At 37.7% G+C, this 23287-nt stretch overlaps 1 protein-coding gene across 2 annotated transcripts in view; it reads right to left on the reverse strand.

Annotated features, from left to right (window-relative positions):
• LOC131049280 (magnesium transporter MRS2-3) overlaps window positions 1-23287 on the reverse strand; it is a 121307-nt gene that overhangs the window by 31971 nt on the left and 66049 nt on the right. For both annotated transcript variants that reach the window (XR_009106699.2, XM_057983332.2), the window contains exons 4-5: window positions 1339-1508; window positions 986-1154 (exon numbers count right to left, since the gene is read on the reverse strand). Coding sequence is in view for 1 of the 2 variants with exons in the window: in XM_057983332.2 (XP_057839315.2) it covers window positions 986-1154; window positions 1339-1508 (339 nt within the window). In the remaining variant the exon portion in view is untranslated. The remainder of the gene's footprint in view (window positions 1-985; window positions 1155-1338; window positions 1509-23287) is intronic.

The following is a 23287-nucleotide window of genomic DNA, read 5'->3' on the forward strand; positions in this document are numbered from 1 at the left end:
GTTGGTTAATTATATGTACATCTCCAAAGGATTATGGAGAAGGTTATGTAGGACATCCACATTAGGTTGGAAGGTGTTTAAAATTAATTATTATTCTCTGTGACATGGAATATGCATGTAAGGTGCATAATGTAAAGGCAAGCATCTAAGGCATCATTCAACACTTGGCATCAAGTGGAAGGAAATCTATGCAATTTTTGTTGTAAGATTTGTAAAGAGCATCTATGACATTGTAAGCAGTCTAAGATAGCATTCATGACAATGTGTAAGTTGGAGGTCTTTTTTGCATGTAGGTAGTTTTTATTTTCTCCTCTAGTGAGTTGCTTTTGTCCTCTACTGAAGTTAGCTAACCAAGATTATGAGAGAGGTCTTCAAGCTTCTAGGATGCTTGTAACTCCTTGGCACATTCCATGAGGTCTTCTTAGCATACTGACAACTTAGCTCATGATTTAAGCCCATTGAAGAAAAATCAGAAACCATCTATGGTTTCCTAATTTACATTTGCCCATATAGTGAAGCTTTGGGATAGTGAATTGTAACTTTAACATGCTTTTATGCTTCCAAAATGTTACTAAACTAAAGAGGGAAGTTGTGTACATACTCTCTATGCTCTACAATTGAGATTAATACAAACTTGTATGCTTTATTAGTGAGGTTTTTTTACCTGAAAGGATTTTCCCCACTTATAACAGTACTTTTGTGGTTTGCATGTTTTCGTAGATGCACTGTTATTTCCAATTTTATGCTTGTTCTATCATTGTTAATGAATTTGTAAACACCGAGGACCAATATCTTTTACTGTATTTTTACCCAGATCTCCAACAACTACAAACCAATGGTATTTTTCCAGGAATCAAACATAATATAAAAAACAAAAACATGTGTGAACACTACCATATATACTTTCAAAGTATATGAGCATTTAAAGAAAAAAGTATGAAGATGACTGAAATGCAAAAAATGGAAATAATTTTGTACAACATACTGTTGATAGCTTATTTAGCGTTCCATCAATCTGGACGAAGTAAGCCTCCAGAAGCATCTCCAACTCCTCCACATCAAGACCTTTAGTACCACTATGGGTTCTGCTACTTGTGCTGCTATCCACATCTCTACCTAGTGAATTGAATGTGCCACTCAATGCTTCGGCACCACTGACAGAAAAGTTGAACAAATTTTGTCCTTTAGTGTTCTACTTTAAAAAAGCATTATTTGATCAAAGGCTTATAATAAATTGATATATATAAAAGGATCTGAAATTCTTCAAAACACAATTTATCTAGGTTTCTATATATGGTAAAAGAAATATTTAACTTTTAAAAAATGCAAATATCTCACCATTCATTCTCTGCATCAAAATGAGTCAGCTCGTGCTCCATTCCACCTCTAGTACCATGAAAAGAAGAGGGAGAAGAACTCCCATCTAGTAGTTGAGTCAACTTATCTGTTAAATACATCTCAGCCATATCCTCATCATCATCAAGCAAGTGCTCTAATTCATCTCTCACCTGTAAAAACCAAACAATATAACCTTGTCTTGGAAATGTTTATAATAGATGTATTCATGCACAAAACTTCAAAATTCAAAAATATTTTATAAATATCTAAGTGAAGCAAACATTAAAGAATTTTTTATGCCATATGCAAAGCCAAGATTAGAATGCTAGAAAAGAAAAGTGGCACAGACACTGCATTTTGTTGCAAATGTTGCATTAATATCAAAGTGTGTTTTGTTCAAGAAGAAGGATTGTTGGAAATATGGTCATTGATGTCAAAGTGAGATTGTTTGAAGTATTGCCATTGTTAATGTTTGATCAGATTTAGAGGTTATGGTATTTTAATTTTTCTATATAAGATATTGATCACAAAGTCTTTATAATTTCTTCTTGAATATTAACATATATATATGTCAATCTGCAGAAATTATAATATCAATACTGATGATATGGAGAAGTAAACAATATGAAGATATTGCAATATAATGTCGATCTTATTCACTGTTGTATTTATCAGAATTTCCCAATGCTGATTACACAGTATATCGAACTATCCAAGTTCGTATATGACAGACTTCTCACACTGCAGATCACACTGCAGATCGCTCTATCTTCTCTCACAATATTCTCCGCTTTAATCACTAATCTTGACTGTACTTAATATTAACTTCCATATGTCGACTGCTCTCTATATTGTTTGTTGTGTATATCTTTGGCTTGCACTTATTGATTTCTGTACTTACCATTAGAATCGAATTCATCCATATGATATATGTTTTGATTAGACATATCTATGAACTGACATGCCTCCACGTGAACATAGTTCACGTGGAGTCATGTCTCTTCATAGACATGCTCCACTAAAAAGCAATGAACGATTACATAATCGTTGATATTAAACAGCATATTAATACTGATCCGTTTAGCAAGATGATCGATTCATTATATTGATCATTCCATTGATCAATATATTCGATGTTCATAACCAATTATAAATAATTCGATTCTCATAATCAAATCAGCATGATACAATTTATACATAAACGATATTGGTTAGACTTCTAATCGATACATAATCAGATTATTCGATTCACATAATCGACTTCATTTATGATTAAGTACATAATATTGTTCTTTAATCGATCCAAAGTATGATCGATTCACTTTATCATTCAATCATAGGCAGATCGGTGATTTGCAATGATGATTATAATCATCTCCAGAATTTCATGATTTATATATAATGATCATAATCATGTGTGTGTATGTTTAATTATATATATATATATACACATGATTATTCATAATCATGTTATGATTAACATCATCAAGGTAAATACATCAATCAGACTATATGAAAGGATAGATATCAAATGTTCACATATATGACTTCATCGGTTAGATTAATCTGACCGAAGCTACAATCATCAACAGCCATTGATGGCAAATGTCATGTCCCCTTTCTAGAGTGGACATCAGAGACGGAGGAGTTGGCCTATCATTGGAGTCTCGTAGGCTAGCAGAGGTTGATTGGAGCTCATTCAGTGCATATAGTGACTGGATTTTGGCTTTATAGGCAGTTTGGAGCCAGTTTGGAGCAATTCCTAGATTTTAGGGGATATCCCTAAATTTTAGGAGGTCGTGACAGTTACCAGTCGTGAGGTTATTCATGACCTTTCAGATGGTTTCAGTTCCAGGAGATTTGGGTGTGTTTCCTAGTTTCTAGGAGCATCCCTAGATTTTAGGGATGAGACTGCTAGTTGATCCATGATTTCCGACATCAATCACAAACAGGTGACAGGTTCAGTTTCAGGCTTTTGGTGTGTTTCGAGCTTTCTGTAGCTATTTGGATTATATTTTTAATATATTTAAATATTTCCTAAGTTAGCGTTTTAATATTTTAAATAAGGCTATGTCTATAGCCATTTCGGAGTAACAAGGGGTTTTTGGCTTCATCTGGATTCGTATGCCCATGTGTTATAGCTCGTTGGAAAGGTCTTGAACTTTTCTAAATGATTTTCACTTGCTAGGGTCCTTTTGGCGCTTGGAGTTATTTTATATTGAAAAAGTGGTGTTTTTTTCTATACTTGGGCGCCCAATATTGGGAAATATGACTTTATATTAAAGCGCACTTTTCATATATCTTTAGGGTTCAATTTGGAAGGAAAGAGATATAAGGAGAAGGAAACCTAATTTCTCATTATCTTTTACATATTGAAAACTTGTTTGGTGCGATATTGCTCTAGTAGAGCAATTCTTCAATCTGGGACGCAAACCCCATGATTGGTACTAGCCGGGACGTAGCCCTCAACTATTGATTGGCAGTGGATTCTTTTGGCATTGGCATTATTGGTCAGAGTGTATGCGCTATTCCTTGTGGAGATTCAAATTGCTTGGTGAGGGTTTCAGCAGGGTGGTTGAATTTCCCAGCTGGGGCGTGATTGTTCCAGCTTGATGCCACCATTACAGCAGGTACACTTTACGATGGAAGTGGTGAAGACTTTCATTCAGCCATAGCTGGTGTTCTTGGTTTGTGTTCATCATCTACCCTTCAGTTGGCGCCATTATTGGATGTAAGCACATCCCCAGTGCGTAGGGAATAATCTGGATATTATAAATCAGAAATCTGCCTGGTATGATTTGTATCAATTCTGATTTAATTGAATGTTCTTACTTGTTTCAGCTTCCCTCCTTATTTGTTGTTCTTTATTCATTACTTGCTTATATATTCAAAAAAATACAAAAAGAAACCAAACATTCTGCAACTTCTCTCTATTCTGTAAGACCATCAGCAAAATCACAGGAAAATATAGTTTATTATTTTAAAAATTACAGCAGATCAGCAAGGGGATCCATCAGGGATCTTTCAGTCGTATCAGAGCCTACATCCTACTAGCCTGTAGGGTTTATGAGAAATTGTCACATCTGGATATTGGATAAAAAGTTTTGATAATTCATTTCAGCATCTGGGTACTGGATAAAAGGTTTTGATAATTCATTTCGGCATCTGGGTAGTTGATAAAAAGTTTTGATAATTCATTCCAGCATCTGGGTATTTGATAAAAGGTTTTGATAATTCATATCAGCAACTGGGTAGCTGTCAGCCTACACATTTATGCTTACAGTTGACAGCTGGTAAGACAATACGTTGGTCAAAGTCCCAAAATTGTTGAGAACAAACTTTATTTCAACCTCCGGGATCCGTTGGGATATCAGTTTAGTTACAGGTAAATACCATGGCTAGAACTAAAATTGGGCACTCATCTTCTCCAACACGTAAAAGTAAGATGCCTCCTACCAAGATATTTAATGATATAGTTATGAGCAGCTATCATCAATATTGTTCTCTTCCTAAGATGATACGTGAGCTCCTTTCCTTCACACAATTTATGGGTGTACCCGGAGCAGACGAAGATAACTTGGTAGCTACAAGTTCAGATCAGTGGCAAAGAAGGAAAGAAGAATCAAGGGTGCAGGAATCAGGAATGGACAGAGAACTTTCATTTAGGGGTAATATACCTCTACATAAGAATGTTTTGGTGCCCTCAAGTTCCGATGAGTGGGACAAGAATTTATGTGATGGTTTTGTTAGACATGTGGATTCAACTCAAGGAGACATTAGGACAGCTTTGGATAATGAATTGTCCTCACTTTCCGTATAGGGGATTTCCCAAGAGGCAACTAATTTAGAGGTTAGCAATTCTGATTTTCATGACAGCAGTGAGGTACCTTTGCATCAGCTTGAGGTATCAATGTCTACACCTGTACAAGATGGTGCCAATGGGCTGTCACATGAAGGTATTCAAAATTCAAGTACCAATGATGCTTTGAATGTTGAGAACTCATATCATGATGATTCTGATTTTATAGATCAGACATTAGAATCCAGCCCAGTATGTTCTCTTAGTAGCACTGGACCCCAGGATCGTGAGTCAGTGGGTTGTGCGGACACATGGGATGTAGAAGAGAGTGATGACAATGCATTTTCAGCAGTATCATCATTGATGGATGTGGTGTTCTCAGAGGCATGGAGCAGCAGTACTTTGGATGAGGTTGTCTCCATGGCCGAGTGCATACACGATGTTGACTACAGAGAGGTACAGGATACAGATACAACTTCTTTCCACAATGTAGATTTTGAGTTTGTACAGTTACAGGAGAGCCAACATTCTCAGACTCCTCATCACCTGATTGGACAACTCAAGGTTGACGACAGGAGTATAGACACAGTTATTGAGCATTTCAATGTCGCTCGCCAGTTGTTGGCTACACATAGTTGGAGCACCCTCATGATTGATGAGCAGGGCAGCAGTGATTTTTCCTTACCAAAGTTTCATGTTCTTTATGGAGACATTGGGATACTGAAGCATGAGTATTTACAATTAGTGGCTGACCGAGATTATCTCCTTCAGAGGGATTTTATTAGTTATGGTGCTTTGTTGAGGGAAGAGGAGGAAGTTGATATCCTCTCTCAGGAGCTTGAGGCGATTGTTGTTGCATGGGAGGATACCCAGTTGTCCCTTCAGGAAGCAAACTCCAGATTGGAGGAGCTTTCTGATAGATTGAGAGTGGCACAGACATCATCAGTAACAGATACAGTACAGTGTTCTACTGTGACACTGTGAGATTCACCAAAGAGTTGTGATTTGACTCACGATATTACTCCATCATTGTTTTCACAGGCAACTAGCAGTTTGTCAGCTGGTTGGGAGTATGATACTCCTGTTGACTTATTTCCTTCTCTAGAAAGCAAATCTTCTTTTACACCTCTTACAACTGATGAGGGAAACCAGTATGTTTCACCACAGAGCCACAGTGCTCAGTTGAGGTGTATTTTGGATTTTGGATCTCAGACATATGAGTTGTCTTTGGATTCATGGTTTGAGAGCAGTGGGAGTGATGATGAGTTTGATGGACAAGATTATGAGACAGAGCCATTGAGTGAGCCTACGAGAGTCCATTTAAATTACCTCGCGAGGAGTGCACTTCAATTCTCTTTTAGTCCGATTGTAGATGATTGGATAGTTCGCAGATGTGAGTTGGTTCGGGACTTATACTATCCGTGTTGCGATAGTGATCTCCCATCTTCAGAGGATAGAGTTATTGATTGCAAGCACCTGATCCAGCAGTTTGGGATGGATTGTTTGCGGGATCAGCAAACAATCAACCGTTATGATGAGCAGCGACCGTCAGAGTTTGTTAAGTGTGAAAGTGCAGGAAAATATGTTTATCATCCTGTTGTGACGTTTTCACACATCGCCCCATTGCAAATGGGGACCCATGTTTTTTGCTTTTTAGGGTTTGTTTTCTAGGTCTTTTAGGGTTTTGTTAGTTGGCCTTTGCATTTTGAGTGCTGTCGGGGAGATCAATAGGATAGCAAGTCCGGCTTGAGTGATGTCCTGATCCTGAAATTTGGCTAAGTCTGGAATGTCCTGATCCTGAATTTGACTAAGTCTGGAAACTGAAAAACCTCCAAAAACTAGATTTTGCAATATAACTCCTGGAGGTCTGAAACCACTCTCAAACATCCTGAAAGTATATATGGAATATAACTTAAAGTATCCTTCTATGTTTCTTCTTTCTTATACTTAAATGTTATATTCCATAAAAGTTATCCTGATAGAGAGTTCGAAAAGTCAAATTTCGCTCCTGTCCTTCGCTGAGGATCCAGAGCGAATTTCGCTCCTGTCCCTCTCCAAGGGTCCAAGGCGAAGCGCTCCTGTCCCTCACCAAGGGACCAGGGCGATAATACTTATTTGAGACATTCCTGACCTTGTTTGGACGAATTGAGACATCAAAGGCATGGTGAAGGGCAAAATGAGCATGATGGAGCATCCAGACTTGATCAAAAGCAATGAAATGATGAAGTTTTTGCCTAGAAGGTCAAATTCGCTCCTGTCCCTCACTGAGGGACCAGAGCGATTTTATTCATATGCACATTTTTAGACCTTGTTTGGACATTAACTTTTATTCATAGCATGAAGCAGGATGATATCTTCCCTAGCAAAGACATTTCATGGTGAAAAGTGAAGCATTTGGGCCTGGAGGACAAAAATCGCTCCTGTCCCTCACTGAAGGACCGGAGCTTGAAATCCAAAATTGCCTTGTCCTTGAAAGATTTGAACGATTTCGCGAATTGAGAAGATCAAAGGAGATGCATTTTATCAGTTGAATATAACTTGAAAGTGCAATCATGAGGAAAATTGACCCTAGAAGCAAAATCGCTCCTATCCCTCTGCCAGGGACCAGGGCGAATTTAAGTGATAGCTCCCGTCCCTCTCCCAGGGACCAGAGCGAAATTCCTCATGAGGCATGTTTTGGGCAAAAAGCAAGCAAGTTTTGAGTTTGAAGCAAGAAAGGAGGATGAAATGAACCCGTTGAAGACAAATTGAAAATTACAAGACATCAATAGGAGACTCAAATTGGCCTAGGCGCTCCTGTCCCTCAGTCAGGGACCAGAGCGATTTTTGCCTTAGGTCAATTTCTCGCCAAGTTTGAACAAACTCCCGGCCATGGATGAATGAAAGGGGACACAACGAGTCTATTGAAGATAATTTTTGAAGTTAGCAAAGTGTGATGGAGCCTACAAGTCCAAATTCGCTCCTGTCCCTCAGTAAGGGACCAGGGCGATATTCATTTTATTAGCCAGTTCATTCAAAAATCACGCCAAGTCAAGGACGTACAAGGTTGCACAAGGTCGAAGATATCATTTGGAAGGCAACGAACAAGAAGCAAAGGTTGAAAGATAGCAAATGTTGGCTAGAGCATAAAATTCGCTCCTGTCCCTCACCAAGGGACCAGGGCGAAAACCATTTAAACATCGAATATGCCTTGTTAACGACAAGTAGAATATGCATGAAGCGAAGGGATAACGTCATTGCTTGCCATATAATGAAGATTGGTGATTGAAGAAGCAAGATCAAGGAGAAAACACCAAGATCGCTCCTGTCCCTCACCAAGGGACCAGGGCGATATCAACCTCAGGAGGCACTCATCCACAAAATCAAATCAATCAAGCTCGAGGTTCTAAGCGAAAATGCCAGTTTCAACGTAAAGATGGAGATTTTGAACGTCAAAGGCGAAAATCAAAGGCTAAAATGGAAGTTCGCTCCTGTCCCTCAGTCAGGGACCAGGGCGATAATGGTTTGTATCTTTCCACCATCTCCAAGTTTTGGCGTTAAAACTTTTTTTTGAATTTTATTAAACGCTAGAAAAATCGATAAATTGGAATATTCAATTGATAGCATTTAAAAATTAACGCATGAGCATTTAATTGATTAATTTTGCCTATTTAAAAAAAAAACGAATTAATTAAAAACGATGGCATTTAATTAATTAATTATTATTTTAAATGAAAACTTGGAGCGCTTGGATTTACTTGTTTTATTCTTACAAAGTCGGCCTTTGGTTTTATTTTAAAATTGCTTTTAATCACCTTATTTTGCAAAAGTCGGCCTAAGGTAATGCATGGGGTAAGCGCCTATAAAGGGAAGGTGATAATTTCATTTTCAAATCATCATTTCACCTTCATTCATATGCGATTTGGAGAAGACAAAGAGAGGTGCGATTTGTATTTACAAGGAGTGAATTTCATAAAGGAGAAGTGTGAATTTAGCAAAGGGAGTGCGAATTTGAAGTTAAAGTGGGGCGAACTTGCCAAAGACTACATTGAAGACCCCCCCCCAAAGGTGGCAAATTACTAAAGAGGATCGCTCATTTGAAGGAGATCACGTTGAAAGTTTCAAACATTAATTTTTGCCTAGGCGATTTTCTTCATTTTGCATTTTTTGAGTTAGCTCTCAAGTAAGGTATGGCAAGATCCCTTGTTTTAATTTTAAATTTTGATCGTCATAGCCTTAAAGTTTGAATTTTGAAATTTTGAATTGTGATAGCTCAATCGTTTTTTAGGAAATGATAACTCAAGGACTTATCATGAAGTTTCCTAAATTTAATCTCTAATCTAGTTATTCATTGCAAAATCATGTTACTAATTTTGAAATGTTGTGTAGGCATCAAATGGAGATCTCATCAAGGAAAATCAAGCCAGATCAAGGACGGTCTCCTCAAGGACGATCAAGCAAGGACAAGGGCGGCCTCCTCCAATCCAGCGTTTCAAAGCAGGGTACAACAGTCATCCTGCACATCAAGGACACAAGAAGTTAGAACAAGGGTTCGTTGAAGAAGCAGATAGTTCCAGATGAATTAATTAAAGCTAGCTTCTCAACAACACCAAGTTGAATATTTACCAAGTTACAAGTGTCAGACGAGGTGGCATCCTAGTCATCACTTCTCCAGTCAGTGTAGTCCACCTCAGCATGTCCAGATTCAATGTACCTAACTCACGGAAGGTGGCACAAACTCCGATGTACCTACCCCGGCTATTCATTGGTCGAATTTTCTAGAGAGGACATGTGTCCAAGCAATACAATTTTATCATTGGTCAAGCATTAAATGTTATGTAATGGTTGTAACAAACCCTAATTAGGGTTTTCATTGTAAAATCTTGGCCATTGATCTCGAATTGATCTAAGCCATCAAATTGTATTGTGGGCACTATATAAGCCCTGGCATTTCATTTTGTAAAGGCATTAGAAATTAGCAATAGTTAGAATAGTTAGGAATAGTTGGAAGCAGTTAGAAGATAGAGAGAGAATAGCAATTAGAGTAGAGTAGAGAGAGAAGGCAAAGATTGTTGCCAAGATGTTGTTGTAAAAGACTTGTAACTTCATTGAAGAAATGGTGAAATTTATGGGTCGATTCGACAATTTGCATGGTCTTTATACTTCTCATGTTTGATTTTATGATTAGATGAGTGGAAGAAATGTGCTTGATAGATGGTGAAATTCGTATATCCATACTACTAGCAGTTTGTTGATTGCAGACTTGCCTTGCGTAGTCAACTGGAATCATTCAGCTTAAGCTTAACTTCAATTGTCCCTTCTTCATCGATATGCATCAACCTGATGGTGTCTATGCCTGCAGTGATGATTTGAACATCATAAAGCTTTCCTTCGAAGATCGCACTAACCTTGTGGAGATGTTCCTATGATGTCAAAACAAGACTTAGTTAGAATTTCATCAAAGATCATTCATTGCTCTTACATTCTTAGTGTTAGGATTAGATCCTCTCTTCGCCCTCATCCTTTTTCCATTTTTTCAAATCTAAGCTAGTAAGAGCCTGTGTTCCAGCAAAGCAGATCAGAAGTTCAATCATCAAATGTAAGTCCCCTTGTGATTCCAGCAAATCACATCATACCACAGAGAGCTTATCCACACGTAGAGACCCTACATACAAGAACCTTGAAGTCATCCTGATTGATCCTTTTTCGCGATATCTTCAGCAATCAGAGGCTTTACTCAAGAGAGGATAAGGTACCTTTAGGTATTTTATTCTGTGTTTGATAGTGTACAAAATACACGTCAACACATCCGTTGAAGAAGCACCATCTAGAAGGTGAAATCTTGTTGAAGGGGTTGGTGCCTCCTAAAAGAAGAGATTGGTGTCTCTTGCTGAGTTGGTGCTCAGTTGTGAGGATCGGTGTCTCTTGCTGAGTTGGTACCTGCAAATTCTGTAAGTGAGGATTGGTGCCTGCATATATTGTAACATCTTTTTATTTATGTTGTGGTTGGATTTGGATAGTAGATCCAAACAATCCTTCTCTGTGGTTTTTCCCCAAAAAGATATCCACGTAAATCTCTTGTTCTTAGTTGTATGGATCTTGCGTGTTTGTTATTATTGTGGTTGTTAAATTTTAAATAAGTAAAAGTTTGTATTATACTGATTCATCCCCCCTCTCAACATAAGTGTGTGATCAACAATTGCTAGGAGAGCAGGTTCCTTCAAAAATAGTCTAACTGATAGAAGGTAGATCTTGAGAGCACATATGGATAGTCAAGAAGGTTTTTCCTCAAATAGAGCTTTGTTGTTTGAGAGAACAAACTATACATTCTGAAGCATAAAGATGTGAACTTATCTAATGGCTCTTTGCTTTGATATTTAGCAATCAGTAGTGAATAATTATACAACTCCAACATCTCCACTAGTGGATCGAGTTGGAAAGAAGGCTAGTGAAAACAATGTAAAACTCATGAATGTTTATCTTGTGTGATTTGTCTAGATTAAAGTTTTTCAAGGTAACAAAAGAAATATGGGAAAAACATGTGGATCTTCCGTGTTTGTTATTATTGTGGTTGTTAAATTTTAAATAAGTAAAAGTTTGTCTTATACTGATTCATACCCCCTCTCAACATAAGTGTGTGATCAACAATTGCTAGGAGAGTAGGTTCCTTCAAAAATAGTCTAACCGATAGAAGGTAGATCTTGAGAGCACATATGGATAGTCAAGAAGGTTTTTCCTCAAATAGAGCTTTGTTGTTTGAGAGAACAAACTATACATTCTGAAGCATAAAGATGTGAACTTATCTAATGGCTCTTTGCTTTGATATTTAGCAATCAGTAGTGAATAATTATACAACTCCAACATCTCCACTAGTGGATCGGGTTGGAAAGAAGACTAGTGAAAACAATGTAAAACTCATGAATGTTTATCTTGTGTGATTTGTCTAGATTAAAGTTTTTCAAGGTAACAAAAGAAATATGGGAAAAACATAAAAACATCTATGAAGGTGATCACAAAATTAAAGCTAAGCTCCCAACCCATAGAAGACAATTTGAAGGCTGAAAAATGAAAGACGAATGAAACATTGTAGACTATCTCCTTCGTGTGGATGAAATTGTTAACACCATCAAAGGACTTGGTGAAAAGGTTGAAGATTCAATGACTATATAAAAGGTGTTAAGGTCTCTCCCCTCGAGATTTGTTGCAAAAGTTTCCACCATTGAAGAAATACAGAATCTAAATTCATTAACAATGGACGAATTGCATGGGATCCTTATTGCATATGAAATGAGGATTGGAAATTAGAAGCCATCAAAGAGAGACAAGTAGGCTTCAAAGAGGGTGAAAAATGAAGAGCTAAATCAAGCAATGAGTCAAATGCAGAGGAAGTCTCATTTTTGAAAAAGATGAAGAAATGATCTGGCAAACACAAAGTTAAGCTACCATTTTAATGTTTTAACTGTAGTAAAATAGGACATTTTTATGTTGTGTCCATAAGCAAAAAAGAATGATACTAATGATGAAGGAGATCATAACAAGATGAAAGGGAGCAAGCATCATCAATATAAGAAGAAAAATAAATTCCATAAGCACAAGAAAAGCCTCTATTCCAAAAGGGATAGTAGCTCGTCTAAGGAGAATGATAAAAGTGTTTGAAACTATGACAAAGAAGAAACTCTATTCATGGTAGCAAAAACAAGGGTTCATGTCATGAAAGGTGAAGACAACTATGTGAAAGAAAAGATTCAAAAGAGGAGGAAGATGCTGAAATTGGAGAATGAGTGGATCTTGAAGAATAACTCATCTATGTTGTAAGAGATATCAGGAAGCCTAAGAAGAAGAATCTGAAACACAAATGACAGCTGCAAAAATATGAAGAGATTCAAAAGCAAAAATGTCACAAGTCCTTGAGGAATTAGAAAAGATTATCTTCAGCCTAAAGATTCAACTAGAAGAGGCAAAGAGGTTACAAGAGATGTTGAGAACTCAATTGAAGACAAAGAAATTTTATTATTATGATTTAATTTTGTAGGGCCAACCTATGTGTTTAATGTAATTAATTTTGGCATCCAAAGCGGTGTAAAGAGCTGAAGTGTGTTTGTAAGTATGAACTATGATTAAATGTTTAATCATTAGAATTCATAGCGGAGTAAATTTAATGCGGAGCAAATTTAAAGCAGAAAAGATTTAAAACAGCAAAGATTTTGTGAAGTGTGAAAGTGCAGAAAAGATTCATAGCAGAGTAAATTTAATGCAGAGCAAATTTAAAGCAGAAAAGATTTTGTGAAGTGTGAAAGTGCAGAAGAATATGTTCATCATCCATTGAAGAAGCAACATCTAGAACGTGAAATTTTGTTGAAGAGGTTGATGCCTCCTAAAATAAGAGATTGGTGTGTCTTTCTAAGTTGGTGCTTAGTGTTGTGCCTTGCACACACTCCTTGTCACAGAAAGGTCCCCCTTTGTTGCTTGCCTCTTCGAGATCCGGTAGGGAGTCTTGGTTTAGTTTGCAGAGTTAGGTGCAATGTAAAATCAATATGGTCAGCATATGCCATAGGATTTGAGGAGAAGTTCATGCATTTTGTTTCACAATGCCAAGCTTTGTCTTGGAAGAAGTTGGAGATTTTAAAAGGGAAATTTAAAATGGAGTTGCACTCTTGCCTCTCAGAGTCAAAAAAATTTCCCCTTAAGAGATAAACTAACAAAAGTGAAATAAGGGGAAATGCATCAAAATGTTAAAAGGCAAATTTCTTCATTTTGCTTGTAAAAGCCGAATTTTTCCCCTTTGTGGCTAAGTGATGAAATAGAGGGAAAATAAAAAGGGGGTGTTAAAACATTAGCTTATTTTTCACCTTTTTGCTCACCAGGCCAAGTTTCTCCCCAAGGCGTGAAAAAGACTAAAAGAAAGGCAAAGTTTGCATTTTCCTTGCAAAGACCGAAGTTTTCCCCAAAGTTTCATGCCAAAGCCAAAGTTTTGCCTAAGGAGGCGAAGGTAAAAATTGTTAATTTTAGTACTTTCAGATTGAATAAAACTCAGAAAATCAGAATTAGTTTAAACTAGGTTAATTAATTTATTGTTTTCCAGATTTAAGCATAGTAAAGGAAATGAAATACAAGAGGACAAAGCACAGTTACCCTGGGAAAACCTCCTAGGAGGAAAAACCCAGCCAAAGAGATCCTCGGATCTGATTATAGATTATGGTAATGCAATTGTTACAACACTTATCTCAAGAACTTGTAGAAGTAGATGTTTCTGTCACAGAAAGAATGGCAGATTGCTTTACTGTCATGTGTGTGTTTGTTGCTAATAGCTTGCTCCTTCTTTTAACCCAGGTTTACAAATCCTCAAGAACTTTGCACAATCTTAACTAAGTTCGCCTCCTCCTAATGATGTAATTCACGCCTCAACTTGAAGACTTTCTTCCTGAAGTTCGCATTCTCCAGACTTGTGTATTTCGCATGAAGTTAGTGCTACGATTGATTATTTGTGGTGAGAGTTGAATGCTTATTTATATAAGGAGCAAACCCCTTTTAGCATGTCGGCTTTTGCAAAATAGAACCCTTTTAATTATTTAATTTACTAATTGCTTAATGCAAAGTTAGGATAGGTCCTATCATGAGGCGTGTATGTTTTAGTGTAGCGTGGAGGTGAGACGTGGAGGTTTAGGGCCCAGCCCTTATGCGTTGGAGGTTTAGGGCCCAACCCTAATTACAAACAACACTCCCTCTTAATTAGGGATGAGAACATAACCATAATCTTCCATCTTGCACACATGCAAAGGATGGATTACATAATCAGAATATTGTAGTCTTCCATCTTGCATACAAGCATATAATGGAACTACATAACCTTCCAGTTTGCACACAAGCATAGACTGGACCCACCTTGCACTGCCCGCAGAGGGTGGAGAGGATCCCTTTCTACCATCTTACATTGCCCGCAGAGGATGGTCAACAATTAGACTTCTCCCTGAGAAGTTTACAATACCACCTTACATTGCCCGCAGAGGGTGGTTAATATTTACAATACCATCTTACATTGCCCGTAGAGGATGGTTAATAATTATACTTCTCCCTGAGAAGTTTACAATACCACCTTACATTGCCCGCAGAGGGTGGATTTATACAATACAAAGTATCACTGAACTTGAGACTCCCTCTCAATCGGAGTTTCATTTTCTACAATACCGAGTCTATCCCTGAAGTACACAAACTTCACTTCGGATAGAGGCTTGGTAAGGATATCTGCAACCTGCTCATCAGTGCTGACGTATTTCAGCTGAATGGCACCCCTTTGCACCATATCCCGAATGAAGTGATAATGGGTTTCCACATGTTTTGACCTGTCATGAAACACTGGATTGATAGACATTTTAATACAACTCTGGTTATCACAGTGAATAACTGTAGGGTCCCATGGTTGACCAAACAGTCCAGCAAGAAGCTTACGAAGCCACACTGCTTCTCTGGATGCTACACTTGCTGCAATATACTCAGCTTCAGCAGTACTCAATGCCACTGAGGATTGTTTTTTGCAGGCCCAAGAGATCACTGCAGAACCCAAGCTGAAACAAATACCGGAGGTACTTTTCCTGTCTTTGACGCTTCCAGCCCAATCTGCATCAGAATAACCTTCCAAGGTTATTGGAGTGTTACGTGGATACTTCAGCCCAAAGCCAACTGTGCCCTGCAAGTATCTTAGAATATGCTTGGCTGCAACAAGGTGAACATGCTTGGGCAAACTCATGAACTGACTGAGAGCATTCACAGCAAAACATATGTCCGGTCTAGTGTTAACTAGATACATCAGTGATCCAATCAACTGTCGGTACTCGGATGGATCTGCAAATTCAGAGTTAGCTGCAGAAACACTTAACTTCTTTAAGTTAGATTCCATAGGAGTAGACATTGGTTTACAATCCATCATTCTAAATCTTTTCAAAATGTCAATAGTATACTTCCCTTGACTTAGAAAGATTTCGTTAGATCTTTGCCATACTTCTAGACCTAGAAAATAATGCATTAGACCTAAATCTTTCATTTCAAATTCTGAAGCTAATTCTTTCTTGCATCTAATAATAAGTTCATCTTTACCAGTCAAAAATAAGTCATCCACATAAAGAACTAGAATTAGCATTTCATCATTGGCTACTTTAAAGTAAATGTTAGGGTCAGCATCATTTTTACAAAAGCCTAAACTTAGCAAATATTTATCAATTCTTTCATACCAAGCACGAGGAGCTTGTTTAAGACCATATAGAGCTTTCTTTAACCTGCACACATGGGTTAATTTATCCTGAATCTCATATCCCTCAGGTTGCTCAATATAGACTTCTTCTTCAATGACACCATTGAGAAAGGTAGTCTTAACATCCATCTGATGTAGTTTCCAACCCTTAGAAGCAGCAATAGCAATTATTGTTCTAATGGAAGTATATCTAGCAACAGGAGCGAATGTTTCTTCATAGTCTATGCCTTCCTTTTGGGAAAAACCACGCGCTACAAATCTAGCCTTATATTTTTCAATACTACCATCAGCATTATGTTTAATTTTAAATAACCATTTAGAGGAAACAACAGACTTACCTTTGGGTCTGGGCACAAGGTCCCATACATCATTCTTGATGATTGACTGATATTCTTCATCCATAGCAAGCTTCCAGGCATGATGACTTAAGGCTTCTTCAACATTGCAAGGTTCAGTTTCAATGAGATTACACATTAAAGAAACATAGTTAGAAAATACCTAAAGTCTCTTAGTTTCACGGAAGGTGCCACTTGGAGCAGCAAATCTTTCAGCTTCTTGAATGGTGTTTCTTACCCAAAGTGGTCTCTTCTTGGTAATGACAATGTCACTAGGAATATCAGTGGGATTCATGGGTTCTGGAGGATCATCATGATCATCTTGTGGTGGAGGTTCAACTTGCTCACTCTGAATCTCAGGGTTAGTATCAATGTTCATATTTTGATTATCATCATATTCATCAATAACACAAGAACCTTTCGATTTCTTAAACGCAATGTCTTCTTCAAATTTAACATCCCTACTTACCTCAACATACCTTTGACCTGGGATGTAAATCCTGAATGCTTTGGAGGATTCACTGTATCCGACTAGCATGCCTTTCTTTCCGGAGGGTTCCAACTTTGATCGCTTTTCCTTGGGCACATGAACATAGACGGGACTTCCAAAGATCCTGAGGTGACTAATGTCTGGTTTGAATCCCATGAAGGCTTCTTCCGGGGTCATGTTCTTTAAAGCACGATGAGGACATCTGTTTTGGATATATACTGTTGTTCTAGAAGCCTCAGCCCATAGGAAGGTCTACAAGTCTTGATCGTGAATCATAGCCTTTGCAGCCTCCACAATGGTCCTATTCTTTCTTTCAGCAACACCATTTTGTTGAGGATTGTATGGAACACAAAACTCCCTCTTAATTCCTGACCCAACACAAAAATCATGAAAGCTACCGGAGGTGTACTCACCTCCATTGTCAGATCTTAAACATTTGATTCTTTTACCAAAGAGGTTTTCAGTTAATGCTTTAAACTCCTTAAATTTACTTAAGACTTCATCAGATTCTTTAGATTTCAAGAAGTGGATCCAAGTTTTCCTAGAGAAATCATCTATGAAGATTACATAATAAAGGAATCCACTAGGAGATGCTATAGACATAGGACCACATAAATCAGAGTGAACAAGTTCTAGTTTGTCTTTAACTCTATTTTCACTTTTATGAAAAGGACTTTTAACATTCTTACCAATAGCACAACCTTTACAAGTGTTATCATGAATTTGACTGAGTTTAGGCATACCTTTGACTAACCTTTCAAGGGATGGAAGGGCTTGATAATGTAGATGTCCAAGTCTTCTATGCCATAACTCACATGATTCCGGGGCCTCATTAATGAGAGCTTGAATAGGGTTAGTAGAGAGCTTATAAAGACTATCATATCTATGACCAATTATACGAGCAGATTCAAAACTATCTTTCTTAGACCAAGCAAGAACTTTTCCTTCAGAAAATGCAATTTGATAACCTTTATCTTCTAGAGCAGAAATGGAAATTAGGTTTCTTTTAATTCCAGGAACAAACAATATATCACTAAGATGCAAGGAAATACCAGAATCTAATTTTAGAGAAGTAGAGTCAGAACCTCTTACCGAATAACGAGCGTCATCACCAATTACTACATGAAGGCTGGTATCCTTTTCTACTAGGCCTGAAAGATGATCGCAGTAACCTGTGATGTGTCTGGAGGCACCACTGTCAATCAACCATGTATTGCTATCTAAGGGAACACTGCTAGATAGAGCGGAGATGAATAAGAAGTCATCATTTTGTTCTGAGACTTCATTTAGGTTTGCTTCACTTTGGTTAGGGTTAAACTGACATTCCTCAGCATAATGACCAAATTTGTCACATCTAAAACATCGCACACGTGAGGTATCTCTTGGTTTCTTCCAAGGGTGTTGGGAACTAAAGGATCTGGAATCCCTATTTCTTCTAGGTTAAGGTTGCTTCCAATTTCCCCTTTTCTTGCATTGAGTTGCAAGCATGTGATGTTCATCTACATGGGGGCTCTTGGATTGACTCCTTGTGAAGAGGCGAGACTCTTCCTGGATGCAATCATTCTTAAGGCGATCAAGAGTAGGTAACTCCGACCGACCACTTACGGTTTGGATAAATGACTCCCAAGAGTGAGGTAGACCATTAAGGGCAATCATGACAAGGTCTTTATCTTCCATGTTATGGCCAATTAAACCTAGCTGATTCTTTAGTTCTGAAATTTTTATGAAATAGGAAATAACAGAATCTTCTTTAGCCATTTTGATATTAAGTAGTTGTTGTCTTAACATAATTTCCCTACTAAGATTGTTAACTTCATATGTACCTTGTAGATGGCTGAACATTTCCCTTGAAGTGGTGAATGAGGCAATAGAGGTGACGAGGTGGTCTTTGACTAAATCAATGAGAATCTTCCTGGCCTTGATAGCATCCCTTTTGAATTGTTTCAACTTCAAAACCTAACACAATTTTTGAGGTGAAAAATCGCACACAATCCAAGATACGAATCAAAACACAAAACTTCATTTTTGAGGAGAAATGGTAAAACCCACCAAAAATTTTTAAGGATTAAAATTATTAAAACCCATCAAAAATTTTGTAAGAAAAAAATTTCTTAAAAACCCCACCAATAATTTTTTAAGGGACAAAATTACAAACCCACATTATTTTTAGGAAAAATTATAAAACCCTAGACGGCTGTAGAAAACATGAACCAAACCGATGAATTCGTAGCCTGCATAGGAGAGGAAAGACAAGAGGGGAAAAAAACCCTCCATCGTAGAGAAAACACCCCGAAAGATGCAAAAATCCGTTGCACAAACGACAACCCACAAGCCGCCGCACAAGAAAAAGGAGATCTAGGGAGATGTGGTTTCACAGCCAGTCGTCACACTACAAAAACAGTGGTCGCAAACATCATAACTCGTCTGAAAAAACACGGAGAAATATGCAGTCGCACGGGAGGAAATGCAGAAGGTCGTGGAAACAAAGCAACAAACACAGACAATCATCGTGCAAAGAAACGCGAACACACAGAGCTGAAAACACTGCGGACAGAGACTAAAAGCCGAGAAGAAACCTGCGATTTTAATCTACAAACGACCTTACAGAGCCGCGAACCCTCACACGGAATATTAAATGCATGCAACAACCAAACACGAAATCTGCCCAGAGGAACAGACGAAAAAAAAAAAAACTCACACAAAAGAAACAAAATAGAAAGCGCGACCTAGGGCACAGCTTCGTTACAATTTGCAGACTCAAAACTTGTAGGTAGAACACCCACGAAAATCCACATTTCTGGGTTTTTTGATTCCTCATTTGGATCACCCTCAGAATTTTTGGGGTCCTCGAAAATTCATACATTGGGATCCATGCCAAAAAAAATTTGATCAGTCTTGATATTTGTGCCAATTTTCTATCTCATTTTTATGCATGCGTCACATTCACACAATTTCACGTGTTGAACAACTCCTACCTCGATATTCGTGTTGCCATTCGATCAACCAGCTTTGACCTCAGCTTTTCGTGATGGCATCTCTTACAAATATTATACTTGAGGGGAGTTAGAACTTCAATGGCAGAAACTACAATACCTGGAAGCAACGGATGCTCACAATATTTGGGTATCGTGTCATCGATCAGTTGGTCCTTGGAAAGACCAAACGTCCTTTTGCAGTAGGTCTTGATCAAACCAAGTTTGATGAACAAAATCATGAAGTTGTCATGCTCATCAAGCTCTAAGTGACCGACGATCAGCTTCCTCAGATACCTTCCAGCAAAACAGTTATCGAGATATAGAAGCATCTCAAGATGCTGCATGAGACGACAGATAAGACCAGAGCTTTCTTTCTGAAAAACATGCTCTTCTCTATGGTCATGGATGAGCACAAATCCCTTCAGGAGCATCTCAATCGGATCAAGGACATTCGTGACCAGTTAGAAGCCATCGGTCAAAATATGGAGGAAGAGGACATGGTTGTCATCACCTTGAAAAGTTTGCCAAAGTCCTACGAGCATTTTGTCGAAACACTCAACATCACCTCAACCGATGTTGATCTGAAGTTTGCTAATCTCTGCACTAATCATTTGCAGCCAAATCCTTTCATAAGGATAAAGGCAAATCTCAGTCTTCTCAACAAAAGAACTCTGCTTCATCATCAAAATGCTTGAAGAAGAAAAGTGTTCAGTGCAATAACTGCCATAAATTTGGTCATATGAAACTTGAGTGTTGTAAACACTTGGTTGCACAAGCCAAGCAGAGTGTTTTACAGCCGAAATTAAATGTAGTGGAGCACATTGAGCAAAGCGAGTCTACCTTTTATGCCTTCACGGCTAAAAGACCTGCAAACCATGTCAAATCTTCTGCTTGGTATATCGATTCAGGTGCCTCATGCCACTTCACTCATCGCCAGGATTGGTTCACTGACTTTCAGCCTTACTCCAATCCTGATATTTTTGGAGGGGAAGAGTACACAATTGTTGGAAAGGGCAATGTGCAGATTCAGTCTGGAGGGAGGAAATTGATTTTCCTCAACGTGTACTATTTTCCAGGAATGGAACTCAACCTTCTCTGTCAGTCAAATTCTGAGACATTCTCCTTGCCTCAACGTGACCTTTAGTTCACATCAGTTTAGTATCATTGATCAGGAGACTCAGTCTACTCTTGTTGTGGGTCTTGAAGATCACGGTCTATTTAGACTAGTTGATTCTAGTGATTCTCAGGAGCTTGCCATGGCAGCTAAGCACTCCTCTGTTAGTACACTCTAGCATCAACATTATGGTCACTTAAATGTGCACTATCTTTCTCAGCTTGTTCGAGAAGATCTTGTTATTGGATTGCCAGAAATTCAAACCCAGAACCTCGAAGTTTGCGGAGCATGTCAGGCTGGCAAGAAGCATCGGACTCCATTTTCGAATGGCGACTCCTAGAGAGCTTCTAAGGTACTAGAACTGGTCCATGCTGATATTTGTGGACCTATGGCTACTCCTTTTGTTACTGGGTCCGAGTATTTTCTACTTTTTGTTGATGATTATAGTAGAAAGATGTGGGTGTATTTTCTTCATCAAAAATCAGGAGTGTTTGTTTGCTTTCAAAAGTTCAAAGCATTAGTAGAAAAAGAGTCTGGTCAACCTATTGTTACTCTTTTGTTTGATAATGGGGGAGAATTTTGTTCTTCTACCTTCTCCCATTTCTATGAACAACATGGCATCAAGCACTAACTAACTCACTATACCTTACACCCCTCAGCAAAACGATGTCGTTGAGCAAATAAATTGCATGATTACCGAAATGGCCCGGTCTATGCTTGAACACAAGAGTGTTCCGAAGAATTTTTGGGTTGAAGCAGTTAACACTGCAGTCTATCTTCTGAATCGATCTCCTACAATGGCTATGATGAAGACTCTGAAAGAGGCCTGGTCAGGCTGCAAGCCCAAAATCAATCATTTGAAAGTTTTTGGCTCCACTGCTTTTGTTTGGATCCCTAATGCGAAACGCACCAAGGTGGATGCCAAGAGCCAGAAACTCATGCTAACCGGCTACAGTGATAATCACAAGGCCTACCAACCGGTTGACATTGAGACAGATCGTTTCATCTTCAGTCGTGATGCAATATTTTATGAGAAACGAGAACCGGTTGACATTGACATCCTCCAATTGTGGATTCAAAGGATCAACCATTGAAGGCTTCCGACTTGGGTGTTTGTCTTCCATTAGGTCCACCAGATGGGAGAGCTTCAGCTATTCCAACTCCTGATTTAAGTTCCTCGAAAGAATATTGCATAAGTATATTTGTAGAAAATTGGAAATAAAATCATTTATATTATAACAATTAGTATTTTGTTAGAGGGCAAACATAGTCTTAATTAAAAGCATAAAATTTCTACCATTCATTAGTATGATAAAATTTTGGGATATTTGATTGTATAGAATTTTTTTATCATGAGATGCATTTGTCAATTTTGATTGTGTATTTATTATTTTAATAATATATGCTTTGAATATTATTTCAAGTAGGATTAAACTATGGTTTGCTAGACTTGTTTGACTACGTTTAACTATTTGTGTAGTATTTTTTTTGTATCATATATGTTATGAATATTAGTTCAAGTAGGTCTGCTATATTAAATCAAAAGAGTAAGTTGTAATTCTTGAATAAGGTGTCTATTTAACTATTCTCAAAATTGAGCAAGATTTGTTTTTGGAAAAAACTATGTATGCTTTTGAATCGACGTTTCGGATTTCACTCAGCAATCCATCATCAAGATGAGGAACAATGAAGAAATGGACTGCAGACAAAGACTTTAAAGGAAGGGGGAGGGGGAGGGGGTTATGAGGGCACGTAGCACAAGGAATTAGAGTGAGGTGGGAAAAAGAGAAGATGAAAGAAAATGACAGATAATAAAATAGATAAGAAATATTACAATACTTAATGAATACAAATAATAAAAATGAATAAAAATAGATGTGAACTATAATAGACAATAGATATAATTAAGCAAGTACAAAATACAAATAAAATATAAAAACAAAACAGCAGAAAAAAATAAGTAATAATATCATTCGAAATGATATAAGGAACAACAAATGAAAGTATATATT

Source organism: Cryptomeria japonica, chromosome 10, assembly GCF_030272615.1.
Source record: "Cryptomeria japonica chromosome 10, Sugi_1.0, whole genome shotgun sequence".
Taxonomy (NCBI): domain Eukaryota; kingdom Viridiplantae; phylum Streptophyta; class Pinopsida; order Cupressales; family Cupressaceae; genus Cryptomeria; species Cryptomeria japonica.